The sequence below is a fragment of the Haplochromis burtoni genome, unplaced genomic scaffold (genome assembly GCF_018398535.1).
Source record: "Haplochromis burtoni strain Fernald_Lab_line unplaced genomic scaffold, NCSU_Asbu1 Contig_28, whole genome shotgun sequence".
NCBI classification, from domain to species: Eukaryota; Metazoa; Chordata; class Actinopteri; order Cichliformes; family Cichlidae; genus Haplochromis; species Haplochromis burtoni.
The window spans coordinates 2,142,289-2,165,465 of record NW_024582389.1 but is presented as its reverse complement, the minus strand read 5'-3'; the positions used below and the strand labels follow the sequence as shown (position 1 = coordinate 2,165,465).

Sequence of the window (23,177 nt, the reverse complement as noted above, 5' to 3'; positions counted from 1 at the left end):
CTGTACTGTCATCATCCATGTATTCATAACAGATGCTTCATGTGGCGTACAGATCGTGACGAAGTGGGTGAGACGAGAGAGCGGCTCTTGGGAAATTTATTAATTGACATTTTGGTCACACTAGCTTTCTCCTGACAGCATAAATCACATAGGTGAGGACAGAGGTAGACTCGGCACACACTGGGTGCACTTGAATGATCGTTTCTATACCTGTGCGTATAAATGTCAAGACTTAAAGAGACAGGTGACCTTTCTCACTCCCTTCAACGATTCCTGTGAAGCACATAAGCACAGCAAAGGCCTAATTGGTTTTCAATAGTACATTTAGGAGGGCTGGTAAAGAAAATGTCTGAATCTCAATGCTGTTGCTCCAGAGACACAGCTCTCTCTTGAACTATCCACTGCCTAAAAGAGCACAGCAAATGGAGGTATAAGACACATTCACTTATCCCTCTCTTACACACGTACATTTTGTTTTTTCACGTTCGGTGATGCGTGATGAAGCTAAGTTTGGAAGAACTGGCATACTTGGTCTTTTTTCTTTCCTTTGGGAAGCTGGGCTTTTGTTATTTCTTTTTTCAGCCATTTGTTTGGTTGGACATGCTCCCCCACTTCCATTCTGCACACCACATGGTTTGGACGCCGACAGACTGCAGGTTCTGTTTCATAAGTGTAACACTTACGAGAGATGATAGCAACACTTTCTTGACAAAACATGAGTGCTTAACAAGTATTTTAGCTTAATAATCCTAAAAGCAAGTGAAAACTGCCAGTAGCATAAAACCGCTTCACTTAACACTCTTTTGTCATGTCAGCCTTAATCACCTTTTCAACTTTTGTTAACATCCAAAGCTAAGGCAGAACATATCACTAGCATCAGGAAAACCACATCAAATCCAGGAATGTCACTACCATATTATTCACAATAATGCACTCAAAATATGTAAATATTTCTGACAGGCTCCTATCTTTATATTCCTATTATTGCATAGGAATCACTATTATGCAGCATAAATAGGCTATAATGACTTCCATCTACTCTACTGGTACAGATTTGCTCTGTCAGTGCATGCCACTGTGGTCCTGTGTACACAGCATGTTTAAGAATCTATATGCAGTCATCATAACTGATGACATGACGACAGGTCTCATATGCTCTTATTCAGGGTGGAAGATGATAAATGTCTGATTGAATTTGGCTGAAATGTCCTCGCTTGGAATGGTAGGCTGACAGTGTTGGAAACAGGAAAGGCAGCAGCGATATGTTTGGCCTGCCTGTTGTGAAAGCATCTGTTATAGAGCAGCAAACAGTTTATATGTGCCAAAAAGTTGATTCTGTTCATCTGGACGTAGCGTTTTCAGTAGGAGAAACATTTCGTCTCTCAAACAAGTGACTTCTTCAGTCTCTGGATGAGTGACGAAACGTGTCTTCCACTGAAAACGCTACTTCCAGATGAACAGAATGAGCTTTTTGGGATTTGAAGTGTTAAAGACTGTATTTAAGGCACGTTTTATATTCTGTTTGTGTACCCTTAAAGCCCGATGTGGCTTTCAGTTACGTTTCTGGATTGTGTAAAAGGATTGGCAGACACCAGTTTTCATCCAGTTACCGCCCTTCTTGCTCATTTCCATCTTTTCCTGCACCAAAAGCTGTTACCTTTAAAACAAAACAAAACAAATAAACAATTCAGAGGTTTCTCTGATAATCAGCTGTGTCTAGACTCTTGTCCTTGGCTGTCATTAAAGGCTGAGATTGGCTTAATATGCCTGGGGGCCATAGGTGTCTGTGTTGTCTGGTAGAGAACAACCGTGGACTGATAATCATCTTTTATCCAAGATCGGTCACAGAATCCAAACCAATCAGATATGGAGGCTAGTTCCGCACGGAGTTTTGATCTCTCGCATTATGTGTATCATTAGCACCGTGGGGTCTGGAAATGGGCTGTCCCCGCAGCCACTGTTGACTGAAAATGAGACCATGGGCTTAAATGGGAAAATGAATGTTGTCAAATATCCAACGGCTTGTTTAAATATTCAGTAAATCTTTGTTGGCAGATCAGTGGAGCACACAGATGCCAGACCAAATGGGGCATAGGGGTGTAGGTGGTTGGTTGGTTTGGTGGCTGGCATGGCCTAGTCAGGCAGATGGTCTGGGGAAGTCGGGACAGCAGGATGTCTGTGTCACAGCGGAGCTAATGATGGCAAAAGGCTAAACGATGACTACAGACAGCGGATAAATCATAATTATCACTGCACAGTGCTCACTAAGGGTCCTTAAATGTTTACTGAGGGATTTGTAGGCACAATTGGGGTCGTTTATGTACCAAATTATGCCATCTACTATAGTTGTGGGAACTGCAGTGACTGCATGGCTAAACAGCTGCCAGTTTCTTTTTTTTCTTTCTTTTTGCAAAGGCTTGAATGATCCCGCATGCACCGCCGTCTGAAGCAGATACCTTCTGAGCTGTTAGCTTTAATAAGAAGTGAAATAGCCCCACTGTGCTTTCACAGGAAAACAGTGAGTTTTGATGTGTGGATTCAATCAAGATCTGCCGTGAATTTGCCCTTAGAGATGCACAGTACCTTAAAAATCAGGAGGTAACAGTAATTTTGTAATGCCACATTTGCGTTCAAGACAGAATAAAGTAAGAGAAAAATCACTATTCTTCCTCAGTTCTGTAATTCAAAAGACTAGTTTATTGCAGGACACTTGTAATGCACTAGCTTTTTGTTTTGTATTATTACACAACACCTGCGTGTCATTCATATTAGCCAAACAAATCAAGTCATAGTCAGGTGCTGCCAGGTACATGCGAAGCATACTGCTTTGTGAGCAGAAAGACAAAAAAAGAAACAGCCTCTCCTCTTCAACTAATTCTGATGCTCCACAGCCCTCCTTCTATGTCCTGCAGGAATTTCCCCCAATAAACCCAATTGGTTCTGGTCAGGATTATTAAAGATGTCATTGAGTCTGGATTCTGCTTGAGTCCTTTGCGTGGCAAGGGCACGGCACATGAGAGCGGTTTATCAAGATGGAAGGAAAGGACGTGCAAGTGAAGGAGTCCAAGAAAGGAAAGAGCCAAAGGGAGAGGACATATGCTGCCTCCTTACAGCATCTGCAGTGGCAGAGCAACTACAGCCTGAAGGCTCCACCATGCCAACAGGGACTCCTGTGAATTATTTACTCCCGGGCCCCATTGTAGATGCTTGCCCCTGTAGGGCTTCTCTCCTCTGGGTTCCTGGCTTATGGAAGGTCCCTAGCAGGGTGCCAGATGAAGTACTGATGGTTGGAATTGTCTATTTTTTTCCCATCCACCCTCTTTGTAGGTAATTTTGGCAGACATTTTTAAAGAACATAAATACAGAGTCAGGGTTATGTCATTAATTCTATGCGAGATAAAACATAATCTCAACCAAGTAATCTAATTTCACAGGCGCAGGTATTCATTGCCACTTGTGCACTTAAATTTCCTCACACATAAAATCAACAACCCACGCGTGTAGAAGTCAACAGCCAAGCAGGCAAATCGCCATCGCATGAGAGTGCACTGTGGCAGCAAAATAACTGGTGCTTCTGTACCGTATTTGCTTATATATGGGACCATGAAGTTTGTCAAGTTAACTAACAACAGCTATCTATCTCATTTAGTTTAATCACAGGTTTACCTTAATATAATAAGAATTAGTGCTGTCAGCGTTAATCTCGTTAAAATGACGTTAACGCCATAACTGCATTAACGCGACAAATCTCTATTAACGAGTTAAAGCAGATCGCCCCGTGCGTGTGGCTGCACGGCGTCAACGCGTTAGCGGAGTTAGCTCATTAATGTCCTTTTAATGAGATTAATGCTGACAGCACTAATAATAATACTTTATTGTGATTTTTTTAAACCTTCATTGCGAGGTGCACACATGATGCCTAAGAAAGGGGGAAAGCTTTTCATAGTCAATTCTATTTGTTCACATTTCCAAAATGCGAACAAATAGGTGTAAACCATGTTTGTGTAACTGCCAGATGTCACTCAGTGAAACACAGTCTGGCTTAAGTCTGGCTGTAAGGGCTCCACTATAGTAGTTTTTCCCTCAAAAAGAAAATGCAACAGACTGTCTTTCGTTTGCAACGCAACATGACAATTTCAAACCACTCATTTGCCTGATATGAAATGGTAAGACTGCCATACCCTGAGCTAGTGTCTAAACAAACACTAACTCACTGTAATGCAGTAAACTTAACCTGTCAGTCGCAGAGGTTGTGGCATCACTGCTTTGAAAGTGACAAATCACATTAGGGCCCTTGTACTTTTTGGGCTCTGCCCTCCAGACTGCTTGAAGTCAGATTGAATTGAAGGAGCAGAATTCAGCTTCGAGCGCAGAGTTGCCTGCTAGAGCGGGAATCTGCTGCAGCGCTCGCCAAGCAGACCCTCTTGTGTGCGGCCGCTTTGCCCGCTTGGCTTCTGAGTTGTTGTTCAGTTTATACCTGCGTCTGTGAAGCTGTATTATTTGCTCGTGCACTTCACATACAAAGTTCTTTTCGTTGTTCATTTATTGGAAATTATTTGGCCTGGTTGCTGAATTTTCCCTGACTGAACCGTCACATTTGATGGTCATCAAAGATGCACTGCTTGTGATTCATGCCCATTTATTTTTTCCAGTCAAATATTTTCACAGGAGACACTATGTTATGCACAGTCACTAATAATACACATAACCGGATTGTTACTGCTTCACCTCTCAGCGGGGAAGTCACATTTCAGGGTCACTTAGAGAATGGAGCAGATTCAGTTTCTCGCTCAAGGAAGCATCGAAAATGTAAATGCCCGTTTCACCCGTCTCTTGGCTGCCTCTGCTTCGTGCCTATTTTTTCACCAATTATGTTTATTAGTCTTTGTGTGGGTGTATATACATCTGCGCCTTTTTGGATGCCAGCGCACACGCATGTGTCCTTCCACGTGTGGTTGGCTGTTAGCAGTCCATCAGAGCTCCTCTGCGTTTTCAGAAGTCTGCCCTCGCTAAATTAGAGCTTGTGTATGACTAGAGGATAATTACCATAGTTATGTACCTGCCAGTTGCCGGTGCCTGCGAGCTGTTTTTAGTGCCACCCCTGACAGAGTGCCACTTGATGGACAGCTTGAACAAAATGGGGTTCATCTACCTCACAAATTCAAGAGTGTGAGTCAGAGGCAGTGGGTGGGAGTAATGACCAGAATACCTGGGACACAATGACACAGGAGGAACTTTTAAGTAGTGAGTTGCTACTAGAAACTTTGTCAAAGACTTTTACACAAGTTGAGTAAAATGTTACGTTTTACTCAAACGTAACATTTTATGATACATTTTATGTTTTTTCTTACAAACGTAACATTTTATGATACATTTTATGTTTTTTCTTACAAATGTAACATTTTAGCGCTAGTTTACTCCTGTTTTCTTTGCTCTGGAACCAAAACTGCAATAAATGCTCAATTTAGTTAGATATTATGAACAATGGACTCAAAAGCTGTCTTTATAAAATTTCTCAGCATTTTTCTAGCAATATATCATTTTATTATGCATGATGCTTATGACATTTTCCAAAATTCTTGAAACAAGCGTTGTACTTCATCAATTCGATTTCAGGCTCAGCTGTTTGACTTTTCTGTGCGCTAGCGAGTCCCGAGTTTTGTTTAGTGCTCATTCTAATGAGAAGAGCTGCTTTTGTGAGTCCCGGCAGCTGATTATTTTTCTCCCGCTGGAGTTCATGCGGTGTATCTGAGGTCAGCTCCCTCCCGTCCGCACCTCTGCCTTCCTGTGTGCCCAATGTGGGCTCAGTCAGCTGGAGGGAGAGTGTATGCCAGGTAGACTACTTCCACCTCATCAACCCTTGCCCCTTCTGTCTCTCCGTCTTTCCTTCAGAGTGATTCACACACAGCGTGAATCATCCTCTTGCCACTTTTCTTCTGCTTATTCACTCCTTCAAACTCTCTCCCCGAGAAACCGGGTCACTATTCGATGCTCACAAAGTCCCCTTGCGTGTCTGAACACATGTAATATTTATGACCTAATTTTAATGCTGCGTATGGAGCACGTGCCCTTGTAAAAGGTTCTCTCAGGAACTGAGGAGCACTGTGACAGAAATGTGGCGTGTCTCCTCTGTATAATTATCCATACGCAGAGTCCTCCAAGCTTTTATGTTCTTTTTTTAATCCAAACTGGCAGCCTGCTTCTCAACAGGTCCCTTCACGCCTCAAGCATCTGTTACACAAGTTTGTTTTTGGCCATTAATGGCCATATAATTGTGTATTCACTGGTGGCCTGTCCCAGTGGTTGTGAGAGTTATGACTGGATTTCTGTGAACAGAAATACTCAAACAACCTTTTTAACGATTACCTTATTCTGTAGAGACTGCACAGAGTGACACAGTAACACCTTAAAACTTAGTGAAAAGCATTTATTTTCTTTATTGCTTCTTAAATGTATCTGTTGAGTTGCTGTAACATGTTGAGATTTTTTTTTTTTTGGTGTGTTTTATTGAGATTAATGGTTAAAAAAAAGGCAACCACTATTAAATAAATACACTGTAACTTTTGATCATGCCAGTATTGGTGTAAAGGTCCTCCTGATATGCTTTGCATGCTACCTTGATGCCAGAGGAAAGTAGATTTCTCAGCAAGATTGACCAATTTCCTGCCCATTACTGGAGGATTTTTCTCTTCAAAGTCCTGCAGTCACCATGTGCAGGCAATTGAGATTCTTCCATTTTTTTGTTCTTTGGAAAAATTAAAGTCATCTTGACCCTAAAAAAACATGCTCAGCTTACTAGGATAGCAGAGATTTTAAGAATTATGTCAAAGAATTATTAGGAATCTATATGAGCGATTAATTAAATTCTATCATGTGATATCTGGTGAGATTTTGTCGGAAGTATACGTGCAAACGCCAAAGCAGTGTGTCCTTACATTGCTGCTGAAAAGATGAGTTCTATTAAAATCTGTGGCAACTCCTCCGTGTTTTGGGTGACAGTTAAATCAGATGACTTGGTTACTGTGGGGGCTGTGATTTGCAGTCAAATGCTGTCAAGCAGTCTTTATGTTTCTGGTGAAGAATGTGTTTTCTCTCAATGACACGGCAGCCTGAATGAGATGTCAAGAGCGTTCATATGACTAAATTAGGAGTTTGTGCCATTTGCTGGCCGGGTCTGCGGGTATGGCTGTCAGCAGCTTTCAGACTACACAAGGCTTACTTCGTTTAAACTCTGCGGTCGTAGACCGGCAACTTTTATACTCAGAATCTGTTCTGCGTTGGCCGATGTCTGTATTTGTGAGCTTTTATTGGTAAATAAAATCAACTGCACAAAATTCAAGATGACATCCGGGAAGAAAAGACGACAGTTATATTCATGAACACGGGAGTCAGCGAAGTATGGTTACCTAACTTAAGTATATTACAAATGAAAAACCAAACAAAGGAAACAAGTGTGGTGGGAAAGGGAATGCTGTTGTTCAGACTGCCAAGCAGGGGAAAGAGTGTGAGAGGGGCTGGATTTGGCTTTTAACAGGTGCCGGTTGTGTTATGTTGAAGTAGGTTTCCAGTATTCCTGTTGCTGCCAAGCTGCCTAATTATTCGTTCTAGAACTGAAACTTCAAAGGGTGTCCAGTAAAACCAGATTCAAAGTCAAAGCATTGCAGCACTAAACTTCACGGCATCACTCTGTGATCAGAGTTCTTCATCCAGCTCAGGGAGATGTTTGAACTCTGCATGTTAATGTTTTGTCCATAGAGGGGACTAGACAAAACGTATGCATCTTACATGTAAATGATCACCAATTATATAGCAGGAGGAAATACAAACCCAGCTTCAGGCAGGTCACAAGCTAGTGTACACCTAGTGCCAGTCCCAAGCCTGCATAACCCATCCCAACACTGCTGACGTGGGTGGTTTTCACACTCCAAAGCCATTTTGTCCCTTTTCTTTTCCCCTCACCCCCAACTGTTCAATGGCAGGTGGCTGCCCCTCCCCTGAGCCTGGTTCTGCTGGAGGTTTCTACCTCTTAAAAGGAGTTTTTCCTCCCCACTGTTATCAAGCGTATGGTCAAAAGGGATTGTTTGATTATTGGGGTTTTTTCTCTATTATTGTACAGTCTTTACTTTACAATACAAAGCACCTTGAGGTGACTTTATATAAATAAAATTGAAATGCTCTGTATTTTGTCTCCAAATAATATCAACATCTCATTGTTTCTTGGGCTTGCTCCAGAATTTAGTTTAGGTCATGTCACACTGCTGTGGAACTTGGTCATAAAACTCCACAGAGTCTGAAAGATTAGAAAGCAAAGGTTGATCTAACCTTCCAGGTGTCTGTTAGCAGCTTTAAGGCCACTGTGAGACCAAACACCAGTTCTTCTCGGTTGAACCTAATGACTCTTGGGTCCGTTTTCATCCACAAAAGGAGGTAAACGGACTCTCTATATACTTTTGCAGCACGATCAACCTGTGCTTTTATAGTTAGGTAACTTTGGATGGTAGGCAGAGGATGTTATATGTTCAAAACACTCAGCAATAGCTGAAATGGAGATGGAGGAATTTACTGGTAAGGCTTCCTTACAATTTGGCATACGTGACAGTTTTTATGAGTATTTTGCAACATTTGATTTCACCCCAAGGCAGTAAAAATGTCTAAGCAGTTGGTTTAAAGCTTTATTTCCCCCCATGTGTCCCACCAGGGAATACTCATGGTGGATGCAAAATATCAATGACTGGCACCTGGAACAACAGCTTGGTGCACATGCTCAAATCAGCCTCACAAGCTCTTTCAAAGGACTGCCACTTCGCTGGTGACAAAGTATCGTCAAGAAATATCTCTGAAACTTTAACGCTTCTTTTTCCACTTTAAGATGAATCCTTTTAGCTTCAACTGAAGAGCAGAGTCTGACAGCGGAGGATAAAATTCGGTTGAATCTGTGAAAGTAGCTGTAGACGCAGCTGCATCTACAGCTGTGCAAGGCCCCTGAGGTGGAGGAGCAGTCCTGCGTATACCATTTTAAGTTGCAGTAGCTGTAGAAGCATCAGTGCTTTCCTTTAGATCTTTATCCCTGCTATTAACTCAAGTATACTAGTAACTGGAAAGAGCTGCACAATCTTTAGTAAACAGGTTATGCAACTCCTCTGAGAAATCCTCAGTAAATATATCCATCTTTGCCATACTAGAGACACCATTAACCCCCTGAGGGCCTCGAAGGTACCAAAACCAAACAAAAGCATTTTTCTAAGCAACCTCCCAAATAATGAAATTGATAGAGGAAAAACTCTGGATGCACCTGGATCTTCCTGTTTTACACCCAGGCCCAATGAAAGCAGCATGATGAACAAAAACATGGTTTCTGGGGTGAAACATAAGCATACCTGAATTTCTTCCAGATGCATTTTAGCCTGGAGTGTAGAGTCCAGTTAACCCTGCGGGTCTAGACAGAAGTATAGCTGTGCGGTACAATAAAAGTCTGATCGGTGAGAGGAATAAATTCAAAAGTCCACGAGTAGATTATTCATGATAAAATGAGAAATGCAGCAGTTGTGTAAGTCCTCTTTTAAAAAATGAATTTTTCTCTTTCCCCCTGAACGTCTGGAATGGCCAGTTCCTCTGCGTGTCATGAGATGATTAGTATTGGGTGTGAATGGTGCGCCACTTCCCCAAGACGCGAAAATGAGCGCCTGTCACCTCGAGTTATTGCTGATGTGCTGGCATTTTGGAAATGCCGTGATATACGCTCTCGGTCTCCCCTCCGTCCACCCCTTCTGTCTCTTGTTTCATGTCTCACTGCTTCGGGGTTAATGAAATGCCCCTGTTGAAGAGCTGGAATGAAGGATTGTTAAGTCCGTACGAGCTTTCAACTTCCTCCTACGCATTTTCTCAACCTGTGCCTCGCTGCATGACTGAGCCCTGGCGACGCATCACCACTGGCTAATGTATTCGACTGGAGGGCTTGTGAGGAGCTAGTGCTTTCATCAGGATGTGTTTTTTGTTATTGTGATTCCCTTCTTAATCATTGCACTCCTCAATCAAACACATGTAAACATTAAGCCTAGCGTCTTACTCCAAAAGATAATACAATTTAAATCCCGAGGGCTTCCTCTTTCGCAAACTGTTCACTCACGCTTCACTCGAAGATTTGTGACAAAGTGTTTTCTGGCTTTGGATGGCAAAGTACACACACACACTCACCAAATGTACCAAATATGTGTGCAGTCACTTCTGTACTGTGGTTGGTGATGCATCACCTGACAGCTGACTGATGAATCACTGACCTTTTAGTCCTGTCCTCATGGGTATTTCGCCATCTCATGAAACTGCGGTGGTCTGCTGCTCATTGACACTTTGGTTCGCACCTGAATTATGACTATGTGGGAGTGCGATACAGACAGCACAGGAAAGACGGGAGACGGCTTACCCAGAATCAAAGATCCTTCATCCCTCACCGATTCCCTTGCACTTTCCCTCTCTCTTTTATTCTTTGATCGTGTTTACAGTGCGGTTGTTTGTGAGACTTATCTGCAGCTTATCCTTGGGCAGTGTGCAGTATGGTGGCTGAGTTTTACCCGAAGCTAGAAAAGTTAGCAAAGCAGTTTCCACACTGAGGAAGTTTAAAGTATGAAACTGCAGAACTGCAATGGGAGCAGACAGTTCGCCCATACTTATATGAAAGGCTGCTGCTACTGTGGCTGAACTAAACAGACTGATCAGCAGAAACGCTTTTAAGCTGAACTACATGGTGTCCCCGTGTAGCAGTAAGGCATCAGACTCCCACAGCGAGGGTGTGAAGTGCAAGTCCCCCCTTTCTCTTTTTTTCTGTGTTGATGTCACTGCTCATATGTGTCTGGGTGGCACATGAATGAGTGTGGATTATTAGGAAGGCCATTTACAGAAAGCAAAAGCTATGGCTTTCTTCTAATAGGATCAACGTTTCAGTGCTTTCTGTCTGTGTAAGGTTATGAAGCGGCTAATGTTTAAAACATGCTCTGCAGATCCGGCGTGACCCTCTTAAATAAATGACTGCATTGCCAAGAGAGGGAGTCATCTTAGGATTAGCTTTGCTGTGGGTGAAATGCTCTGTAGACTGTGACTCACACTGGCTGGTAGACAAGGATGCACATCGGCGTACAGATATAGACAAACTAAACATCAATAAAATGACAAAGATAAGCGACGCGAGGCATATCGTCATACGGCTCAGACTGAAGCGGCTCATACATCAGTAAATATTTTCTGCTGAAAACGAGTGCATATAAATGACAAAAACATGCATCTGCGCAGCATTTGTGTGGCAGAATGAGCACATCACCCCCCAGCTTGATATCCCATAATTGCCTTCCAAAAGGCCCAAAGCTTTACCGTCCCACCAGCAGCATCTTGCCGCTCTGTTAGTTAACAAGGCTAGCCGGCAGCAGGAGGAGGTTAGGTGCCCTGCTGATAGTACTGCTCTGCAGTGCCGCGGCTCCATACGTTAGAATGTGCTCCTCAGAATTCTGATGTTCAAGCTGGATGTAAGTCTTTCTGCTCATTTGTCCGATGATTATAAATCCATGAGCAGATTGTGCATGAGGTCAGATGGGGGAAAAGGCAAAGATGAGAATATCTTCTTTGATTCAAATACCAAATACACCTTATAACGACTCTACACTATTGAATATACACAGCTTAGCCAAAATTGTATGATAAGTTATTGTTCAAGGAGATAGCTGATTTACTTGTTGCAGCATTGAATAAAGCCTGAACAACTACTACAAGGCTGAAATCGTTATTATATCCATAAAATAAGTTCCCAGTGCTTCTATAACATCCTTTTGTTTAACAAGTGCAGATGCTTTTAAAAATTCAGTGTGAACTTCAATGCGCAGGCTGGCAGAGTCAGCTAAAGTGCTGCCATCCTCAAGATACCAACCAAACCAGCTTAAAAAAACATGCAAAATGCAGGTCTTGTGAGAATTGGTGCTTCAAAAAAGAAAAGAAAGAATTGTCACATTACTCAGCTTGTACTCCTGCTACAGCTGCCTTGAACATAGCAAGGTTCATCTGTTAAAACAGCTTTCCTTTACAACTAATAATTGTTTTAACCACGTTAATATACATTCGTGAAGCGAAGCTCGTCATAAAAGCATTCGACAATTCCACTACTACTTGTCCAACATGTGTGTCATGAGGAGGCGTGTGACCTCTAAACAACGCACAATGCTTTGACCTTGCTATTTTTCCTTTGTATTGCTGCTAAGTCACTGACGAATTTCCAAACAAGTCTGATTAAAAATAGTTTTTGAGACTTGTATGTGATTAATTTGATGGTTTCTGACCTCTACTCCAAAATGCGCTTGGCCTTCCTCTGGTTTGGACTCAGGAACTGCCAAAACAGTCAGGACCCTTTTGGACTCCTTTTACGGTCAAGCTCTTGGGGGAAAGTACCAAGTGTGGTATGAAGGAGGGGGAGATTTGCCTAATGTTTGGAGAATGTGTTTTTAAACAGGCTCAGAAGAGTTTCATTTACTTCATATAACTAGATAGGCTTATGATTGAGTTGATTTGGTACTCAATTGCTGGATAATTGTTATTTCCTGCAGTGGGAGGAGCTACTGATTATATAGGCAGGACATGCAGCTCCTCTTGAGTAGCATAGTGAGTCAGGCCATGATAGTAAGAAGACCACTGTAGCGATGGGCCAACCGAGGCCTTGTGAAACACTAAAACGTTTAGAGCAGATGCGTCGAATTTGTATCGAGCTTTTGAAACAATCTGACACCCGTCTCTACAGTGACACCTTCTGGCCATTTTTGCTATGTCACATGGTGATAATGCTAGTTTTTTAAGCAACGCAGATTTTCCGCAATTCTAACCAGTTCTTAAAAATAACCATAATTGAGACATTTTGGAGAAATCTCCATACAACAAAACAAGAAAAACTTTGACTGTAACAAACAGCATGTTATCAAATTCAATGCACAATTTATACAATCTACAGAGAAGAGGCTAATGAGCTTATTTTCATAACCACATACATGTTGTGGATATATACGTAACCACAGTGCCCCATTAATCTTTGTGTTTTATCTACAGTGGAATGACGTGTGAATGAATGTAGCTTGTTATGCTTATGAAAAATAAAGATGAATAAGAGAAAATCAAGTGCTACGTAAAGATTTTTATTCAAAAATATCAATTTATTTAGTTTAGTTTTAGCTTCTTCTTTTGCAAATTGGAAAAAATAGAAAATCATCACATACATGTCTACATGACACGCTTGTTTCATGTAGACATGTACACAACGGGATTTCTTTTTTAAATAAAGGTGCAGGTTTACAACTTGGCACTAGACTAATGGTTCATGTTACACATGAGCGATGTATCTTTTGACCGCTACGGTGGGATTATCTGTTGCCCTGCGGGTACTATGGGTTTCGCTAACTGAGCTGTCAATAGGGTCCCACAAACTGCCCTTTGCTGTGATTGCTGCTGCTAACAATAATAATAATAATGATGATGATGACTTTTAAGCTTTCTGAGAGTTTTCGGTGTCACTGGGTTTTTTCTACACACTGTCAATCAAGGTTAGAAACAACAGGCAAGCCGCTTGTCAAAACTGGGGTCAAAAGCTCCAAAAATAGCCACGTCATGTGATCAAGTGACGTGGGCATTTTGAACCACAAAGCAGGCTTTCAAAACATCTGTGTAAGCTCAACACAGCGTCAAAACATCAGCATCGGGCATCCCGTGTCTGGTTGCAGCTCCTCTTGGGGAGTGTAGCCTGTCAGGCCCATGATGGTGAGCAGGCCACAGTGGCTGTACTGCCAGGGGCCTAACTGAAAGGGAGTTAAGGCTGGTGCAGAATTGTTTCGTCAGTTGTTAAGTTTGGTTTTGGTTCATTATCATCCAGTTTTTAGCCCAGTCACTGTTACATTCTGCATTAATAATAAACTTAAATTTAAGCCCTTTCCTTAACCGGGTTCACTAGATTTTGCAGATCCTGCTGAGTGGTGTGTAGGTAGATGGCTCATCATCAATCATTCATACTGACATTTCCTTTGATCTAATGTCTCTCTGTGTGTTTATTTATACACACACTCTGTGTGACGGTGTGTATTTCTCTGTGTGAGCGTTGAGCCGAGCCTGCACGAGTGCAGTTTCATGCCTGTGCTAAGGTGGACGTGTGGTGTGTGCATTTGCGATGGTGTGTGTCCGAGCTGTGTGCGCAGGAGAGAGGGTTTAGACAGGTGCCGTGCTGCAGGTTTAATGACCTGAGGTGTGGCTGACTTCTCTTTGCCAATCTGAATCTCTTCCCTGTGCCCAACAGAGTGTGACACAGTCTGAGCGCATGGCTGGTGACAGGTGGGGGCAGGTGGGGGCCTCGTGACAAACTAAGGCAGAAGGAGAAAGTCTGTGTATTTCCTCGGGCTGCATCTCCACCTGAATGCTAAGTGTTTGAGAAGAGTTCTTATACTGACAGGCAGCAGCTGCCAACATGCACCTTGAAAGCTTGACTAAGCACGTGCTCACAAGCATCATACACGACACTCACACGCGTGCACTATAGCAACAGAAGACAGAGGCCATGGCTGTGTTTTCATAAAGGCTTAACTCAACCACACCATCATCCAAATCCCATCCCTACCCTTTCCCTTTCTCTGAATCTCCACTCCTTGTGGTAACTGAGACCGCAGGCATGCCTCTAATAGCTCCCCCAATGCACCAGCACAAATTGGTTTTCACTCACATGGCTTACCCCCTTCCTGCTCCTCTCCTTCCATTGCTCTCTGTTCCTTGCTTTATTTCTACTTTTCTTTATTTTGTCCTCATCTCCTCCACCCCTGCTCCTGCTCCCTCCCCCTGCTCCTGCTCCCGTCCAGCAGGGCCCACCTGTCAGCTTGTTTCTTTCAGTCAGTCAGTCTTTTCCCAACATAACTGCTGATGTAAGTGCCTGCAGCTCCCGCCCATATGACTGCATAGTGGGAGATGAGCCCTACGTTCAGCTAATGGCTACCAGTAGCTTCAAAACAATATCAAATTGCATTGACGTTGTAGTAATAAATGAAATATGCATCTTACTGTCATCCCGTCTGTTCTCAGAAGCCTTTCATGTCTGGCTGTCAGCCAGAGCGTTTCTCAGAGGGAGCTTTGTGTGTTTTAGCAAATTGCAAGTGGCTTTTTATGCTTTGAATGATGACGCGGGTGTCATTCAGAATACATAAGTGGACAGTGATTGATTCTCATTGAACTCAGGATGTGCATGTGTGTGTGTTCCATCGATTGGTGGTCAAGTCCACACATGACTCTAACCATCTAAATGATACACAACACTGAAAACCTGTTTTCTCCACATATACATTTTTTCTTTAATTTAAAAGAGCAACGTCTTATTTTCAAGAAGTACCTCCTTAGCCATATAAACTAGTAAAGGGGGGAGTACACAGGCTGTCAGAAGGGACAGGGTGAACATGTATTGCCTTAGAAGTTCTCAGTGTGATAATCGCAGGCGCCACTAAGCCTCCACAATTTGATTGGGGGGTGTGAGGGATGTGTAGAGGACATTTATCAGCATGACACAGGACACAATGCTCTTTGTTTGATTGGTCAAATTAGTGGAAGCTCATTTGCTTTCACTGCAAAATCCTTTACAGGGCTTTTCTGTTGTGTTAATTAAGCCGGAGCAAGAATTCTGTATGCCACTTGCATACTGGGTTTGCAAAGAAGAGAAGGAGATCGTTGTTATTCCTCTCTTTCTCCTCAGAGGCATTGTAGTTGGGTTCTCTTTTTTTGGGCTTTTTTTGTGATTCGCACCAAAGATGAACTTCTTAAATATATATTTGCTAAAATTAGTTTGGTTTAATTTTCCTCTGACAATTAGCTCGGCTGAATGCAAATTCTCCAGAGTTTTTCCTCTGTGGGAGCTGGAGTATTGCCAGCACCCAGTGTTTTGTTGTAGGAGAGATCAGACTTCCTGCAGCAGCCCTCTGATTTTGTCGGATGATGAGAGAATTAGGGTTGTACTAAGTCCGACAATTGCTTTTTGTCAATGTGGGGACAATTTCTGTTGACTTAGGAATTTGCAGTTTTTATATAAGCCTTTAAAAATAAAACCCTTTGAGAGCAAGAAAAGCATTCTGCTCGGGTCTCCTGGGTTAAGTGAGTCCTCTGGTGTTTTTTTAGCAAAACAGTTTTTCCTGTAATGTTGATTACAAGTTATTGTATGTATGGGGGGGTTTGCAGTTAAGCTGGAAATATGTTGAGACAGGAGGATGTTTTTTGGGCTTAAAACAAGCTAAAAAGCAAGGCTGGAAAACCCCCATGCTCTCAGGATTTGGAGAGCTGTCATGGGGTTATTAATAAATAATAAATAACACAATAAATCCTGTGCTGACATCTTATTGGACATTTGTGCTTACATGTCTACATGTAAGTTCTCCATTCAATACTTAACCCACCTCGTTTCCTGCTTGTATAGCCTGCCATATGCACCCTTTACACAAACTGAGAATCGCTGGTGCTGTAGCCTCACACGGACTCTCTACCTCTGTCCTCTAATTAATCAACCAAATCAGCCATCAAATAAGGTGCGAACTCCCGAATGTTAACCAGTCTTGTTTCCTCTGAGTTCATTCAGAGACTGTTTTTGTTTTGAAACAACATCACAGCAAAATGCCATGACACAGAGCAGTGCCGTCTCCCACTTCCTCAAAAAAAGCATTGCTCATCTTCTTCTGTGGCCTGTTTTATGTCATTTGCCATTTCGTTGAAGCTTTGTTTGGCCTGCTAGCTTTTAGATGCCGCTCTGGCTGATCTGTTCCACCAAGGTTCAACGTGTGTGCAGCCCGGATTAGAGGCTAACATAAAGTGTTCAGAACTCGGGTTATGTAGCACAATTTCTTTTATCAACATGCTTTATTTGAGGCTTTTAATTGGAGCAGATATGAAATGAAAAAATACAAAAGCATTAGCCAATAGGATATCGAGCATATGATTATGTGACTTGTGACCAGTTGTTGCAATAATCACATGAGAGGAAAGGGCATTGATCAAGTGGGACATACGCAACACTGTATTAGGTCCCTGAATTAGAGAATCTAAAGCACTATAAATAATTGTTTTATGTAAACGAGATCATTGTGAAAGCTTATTAATTAAGTGTTCCTCATCCATGCCTGTAAGGGATATTATTTTTAAATATAAAAATTTTAAATACTTCTCTTTCTCCTAAGAAAATTATCATTACCACTCCGTGGCTGTCGATGTGTCATTGAAGGGGATTTTGTTATAGAAATTCATTCATTTGGTGACTTTTGTTTTTCATTTAGATCTGAATAGTTCATTTCTTTGTTATAACATATGTTTTTTTTATTTGTGTGTTTTTGTTTCATTGTAAAGGAAGCCAAGCTGCGCGAGCTGCTGGATAACAGCACGCTGTCGGGGAAGTTGGAGAGCAGGATGCTGACGGTTGTGAGTGGCACCGACATGGTGAATATCACCTACCTGAACTTCATGGCGTTCCAAGAGGAGATTGCGAAGGTAAAAAAAGAAAATCATGCATAGCAGCAGTAAACAAAGTAACTACTTTTTTATTGTATATAACCTGGCATCTACAGTGGTGAGTGGGATATCTTAGCCAGTAACTGGGCAGTCAGGGTGAGGTTGTGTAGCCCTACCCATGTGCCTATACTCACCCATCATGTGGGCAACCAGGCATCATTCACCTGGAGAAAAAGAAGGCAGCAGGATGCACTATGTGAAGAATAGTACATCGTAATAATTGTATTAATGTAGGGTCTTTACCTTACAATATAAACTGTTTTGAGGCAACTGTTTTTGTTTTGTATTATATAAATAAAATTGAATTGAATTGAAGGCAAGCTGCCAGAAACAGTGTGATGCTCTGGGTAATGTTTTCCTGGGATCCTTGGATTCATGTGGATGTTAATCTTAAACGTACCACATACCTAAACATTAGTGCAAACCAAGCTCGTGTCTGAATTGCAAAGGTACTCTCTGACGACATTAGAGTTTTTCATAGGGGCAATGAGTCGTGGAACACTGTAAAAAGTGCTTGGGAATGCTTTTAAGGAGCATGACGAGGCTTCCAAGATGTTAACTTTGCCTTCAGATTGCACAGATGTCAGTTCATTTAGACATCTGTGGGATGTGCTGGAAAAAAACTAGTCAGATCTGTGAATCTGCTGCTGATGAATTAGTGAATCTACACCTCGATGGGTCACAGCTGTTTAGGCTCTTTGATGGGGACTTGCTCTATAATATGCATGGGGTTTTAATTTTGTGCCTATTTTTTGTATTTGCTATTAAACTAAGCCATTAAAAGCAATAAATAATATTCTCAAAGAGTGAAAGCATTTCTTAATAGTTGTTTATTTTTAACAGATTTAGGAGGCTTTAGACGGAGGTACCATTTCTTTTTTTTAGGATCATGGTGAAAACCTGCATCATAAGTTCATCATCAAGTCATTTACCACTCTGGAAAATTATGAAAAATGATCAGCATACCTACTCAGTATGCATGAACTTCATTTATTCCTGACACATGGCAGCAGAAACTGAACACAAACTTCCAGCCTTCAGCAGTTATCAGCATCAAAGCACAAATGAGTTCACCGCCGCTCTCTTTCCTGACTCTAGGTGTGTGTGTTAATGTTGCGTGTGTGTTTTATTTCCTGCAGGAATGGGCAGAAGAGCTTTTCAACCTGGCGTCCAACCTCTTGGTGCAGAACATGTCCAGAGAGGCGTGCCTCGAAAAAGCGTACGTCACCGGATGCATGCACACGCGGACACATGCGCACGCGCACATGCAAGCAGTCTCGAACAAAATGTAAATCTACAGTCCCCAAGATAGATATGAAAATCGGGTCTGCAAGCACTAGAAATGTCACTCGTAGCAAGAGTCACATTAGGGACCTGATGTATTTTACATGAACAAAAATGGTAAAATGTTATGTAAAAATCTTGCGAAACCATCATGTAGCATTTACACCTTCACCAAAGCACATTTGTGCTTACATTGTTCACACACTGCAGTCTACAACGCAGCCTGATTTTTCACACATCAACGGAGGAAGTAAGAACAGACGAAAGCAGAATTATCAAAACAGCTGGAAATATGTTTATACCAGTTTATAAAACACCCTGCATGCGTCAGTTGTCTTTTTATTGCTTCCCATATGTGAGTGTGCATTTGTTTGGTGCTGTAGTGTTTGTTTTGTGTTCCAGTAGTGACATATAGTAGATTCCAGGCTGACTCGGTGAGCTGAGCTTTGGGTTGAATTGGGAAAAGAGAGGAAGAGAGGGCAAAAAACAGGAAGCCAGTATTTTGTCAGTTCCAGGGTATTACATAAATCACTGATTATCCTTATCAGTGGCTCTATGTCCATGACCGCTTTCATCATCCTTTGCCCTCGTGTCACCTCTGATTCCGAGTGAAGCTCACGCAGAGTGAGCGTAAATATGAACGCAAATCATTTTTTGCTGGACTCTGCTCGCCGACAACTCCCAGCTGTCTGCTGTTTATCAGTGAACAGAAGCCATTAACGTGCACCCCCGAGGAGCTAATTGACTTATGAGACAATAAAACTGGTCATCGACCACATAGTGCAGATAGAGTGGAATAGAACTGAATACAGCAGGTCTCGCGGTCACGTCGGTTGCTCGCAGCAGCAGTTCTTGTACACTCCTTGCTTACAAATAAGGCAATTCTTCGCCATACCGCTGCTGCAGCGCGAGGATGCTGCCTCCCTGAAGTGATGTTGATGTTTCTCCGCGTGTGGTTAATTCTCATCGCTGTCTCTTAAAGCAGTGATACTGATTTTGGGTGGTGGGTTTTCTGAGGAGCGGCATAGCTGGGCAGCGTTCTCATCAACAGGAAACTAAACAGAACCCAGCAGGTTTTTTAAATGACCACTTGCTGAAAGGTGTTGAAATCAGTACAATTATAATTGAATACTCTCCTTGGATAACACAGCCCTCAATTACCAAACATGGCAGGGTTAGAACTGCGTGTTTTACTCTGTGTTGCTCTGTGACTATGTCTGGAAACTTGGAGTTGAGCAGCGTCATCTAACTGCTTATGTCTTTGGCATCATCTAATGAAGAAATGAGTAAATGAGTAACGTCTAGGATTAGCTAGAGTGGGTACGTGAAGAAGAACAGAGAAAGTAGTGAGGTAAACAGAAAAGGAGACAGTGAGTAATCTGTTTCCCCCTTTCTCCAGTGTCATAATGAATAATACAAGCATGTCTGAGTCAGATGGGGGCATTGAAAAACACCTCTTCCCTTCCTTGTTTGGGAGCCTTTCAATCATTCTCTTTAAAAAGAAAGAAAGAGAAAATAAAGCCTCATGCAGTGCTACTGGCTAACTTTATCCCAACCAAAACTTTTGTTTACAGCTTTTAAAAAAGAAGAAAAAAAAAAACAAACTTTGATCCCAATTGACAATTAAAAGTCACCAGCCTATTAGCCTGAGGCAGTCGCCAAGTTCTGTCAAGTGGACACTGTAATGGATATTAATTATTAGCCAGCAGCCACTTAAAGCCCAGCCTACAATGATGGCTCCTGTTGCAGCCGAGCTATTTATAGGCCAGGTTACACACTGCCTGTGCATTGCTGCTGCACTGCTCTGCCCTGCCAGCGTTCAAGACTTCCAGGGATTAGCCCACAGTTCTGACCTCCCGTGTAAACGCCGGCAGATATATCCGCAGTATGCAAAGAGAACTCCACTTATGCACAGTCAGCCACTTTAAGATATTTGGATACGTGCTTTTTATCTCTTTCCGATGCATTACGTACGAGTCTGCAAACCTGGTCATGGCAGACAGTCATTTATGTCAGTCACGCATGTAAGATCAAGCAAACAGCCCCCACACATACATTAGACCTGATGAAGAGTGTCACTCACACTGAATAAACTGCTATCACGAGCTGCTGCTGATGTGTGCTCTGTGCAATGCAGATACACCCGGCTGAAGCTGCAGCTAAACCCTGAGGGAAGAATCCCCGTCAAGAAGTAAGTCTGTGTGACTCATCCACCCCCCCCACCACACCCCTCCCCCATCCCCACAACGGCTCTGCTCTTTTCATCGGTGCATAGTTTCCTCTGCCTTTTTGCCTTCTCTCTAAGCGTGCAGATGCTTAAACCTACACTTTGTTTTTTGCATATTTATTAGAATATATTACCCATTCCATCTGTCATGACAATATTCATTCTTGTTCTCCTTATCACCACTTTTCATTTATCTCACGCTGGGCCCATTTCACCCATGTGAATTTTTTATTTTTTATTTTTTTTAACTTTAGTCTGTGTCAGTTTGTGATTTATCTGAGAATTTCATTTTGTATATTTCAGTTTCAGTTTGATTTATCTGGAAGTTTGTCATCGCCTCATTGAAAATCCACCTCTCTCCATCTCCATTAGTCAAGTTGAGCTTTCAGGCAGGCGGGCAGCAGTGAACCTCCGTGATAACCTCCCTCAGAGCCGCGGAGGAAAGCAGTGGGTGTCAACAGAGAGAGACACTCCTTGCTGTTTAGGGAATTAACCTCCTAGCTAGGAAGACATGTCAGTTTGACTAATGTCAGCTTGATACTGCTCTTCCACTGAGCGTACAGTAAGTGCTGGTGGACCTGCGCAGGCATACCTCTACAAGCAATTAAAACAGGCTATTCCGAACAGAACCAGACCTAAATGTCCTGCTGTGGCTGCAGTGACACTAGAGTCCACTGTAAATCACTTTTATTGTCTGTATACACCGGAATAAAACAGATGACAGAAGCTTGAAAACACAGATGTCTGTCGGCAGTGTTTTTCCAGAGTTAAATGAACCGAGACGCTGATGATGTGACGATGTGATGTGATTTGTGATCATTTTGCGTTATTTACATGCACACATCATAAAGAAACATTACATCTGCACGCCTTTTGTTTATTTATGCAAGAAAAAAGATGCTTCTGTTGAGACGGACTTTATAGCACAAGCACAATGACATGATAATAAAAATTATGACAGCAATGATGAAAATTGGTGTGATTTGCAAAATGACACCATTGCCGGGAAGCTTTCTTTCCTCATCTTTGTTGGGGCCTGTGTGGCATCGCATTCATGAAGAGTTGTCGCTTTTATGTACACAATGGCATTTGCCATGGAAAACTTTGCAATTCACTGTAAGCAGTATTAAAATCAAGATATTTTCCATGTTTAAATGTCAATATTAAAAATATTAAAACTACACTATTTTATCTCAGTCCACCTATCTATCTATGAGAGCAAACATATTAGGAACAGATTTATGCTGCTGCATTATTGCACAGCTTCCTAATGCTCCAAATAAGCTGAATCAGTAGCTCTCCAACTATTTCAGCATAAACAGAAATTTACTGTTTAACCTTTATGAATGTAAAATTCATTGCAAGGCTGTTAGACTGCAGTATTTAAATCCCATCTTCTACCCCTCCCATATTATATTGCATTTCTTTTCCCACACAGGCATCATCTGAGTCTAATATTTGTCTTTAGTGTTGCATTCTGTCCGGCCTGTAGTTTCACCCTTTTTATTTTTTTCCGTTCCCTCCTAAGCTGTTGCTACAATATTACATTTTCACAGAATAATCTTAATATGTGTCAGTTAAATGCTGTGACGAATTCATCCGTTTGACACACAGCCTTTAAAGGAGTGAGAATTTCTCTCCGTGTGTGGCATTTTCTGTGATTACTCATAACAGCATGTTTTTTGTCTCCCTACAGTATCTTCAGGATGTTCTCGGCAGACAGGAAACGAGTGGAGACAGCGTTGGAAAGCTGTAACCTCCCTTCTGGCAGAGTGAGACTCCAAAATACTGAAGCTCTCTGTTTTTTTTCTAGTATTACTGTCGCCTCATATTTCCTCCGTCCCTGAACCGGCTTCTGTCTCCATCTCATCCTGTCTCTTTTATGTACAGTTGCCTTCATCTTTCCATCCATCCATCCATCCATTTCTGTTTTGACTATTCAACTCATCTCTTAAAACACAAACTGATTGCGGCTGTGCTTATTTGTCTTATTTTCTGGATATCTGCATGAGTTCCAGCACAGAATGGATTTAGCCTGGGTTGTAATGCAACAAATAGACCCAGTGGGAGCAATAGAGATGACAAAAGCTGTTTTATCGCTACCTTTTTTTAGATGCCACTAGAGAGA

At 42.1% G+C, this 23,177-nt stretch overlaps 1 protein-coding gene across 2 annotated transcripts in view; it reads left to right on the top strand.

The window, feature by feature from the left end:
• LOC102301989 (1-phosphatidylinositol 4,5-bisphosphate phosphodiesterase beta-1) overlaps positions 1–23,177 on the top strand; it is a 119,258-nt gene that overhangs the window by 50,224 nt on the left and 45,857 nt on the right. For both annotated transcript variants that reach the window (XR_006054207.1, XM_042219128.1), the window contains exons 4-7: positions 17,377–17,517; positions 18,678–18,757; positions 20,960–21,013; positions 22,746–22,821. Coding sequence is in view for 1 of the 2 variants with exons in the window: in XM_042219128.1 (XP_042075062.1) it covers positions 17,377–17,517; positions 18,678–18,757; positions 20,960–21,013; positions 22,746–22,821 (351 nt within the window). In the remaining variant the exon portion in view is untranslated. The remainder of the gene's footprint in view (positions 1–17,376; positions 17,518–18,677; positions 18,758–20,959; positions 21,014–22,745; positions 22,822–23,177) is intronic.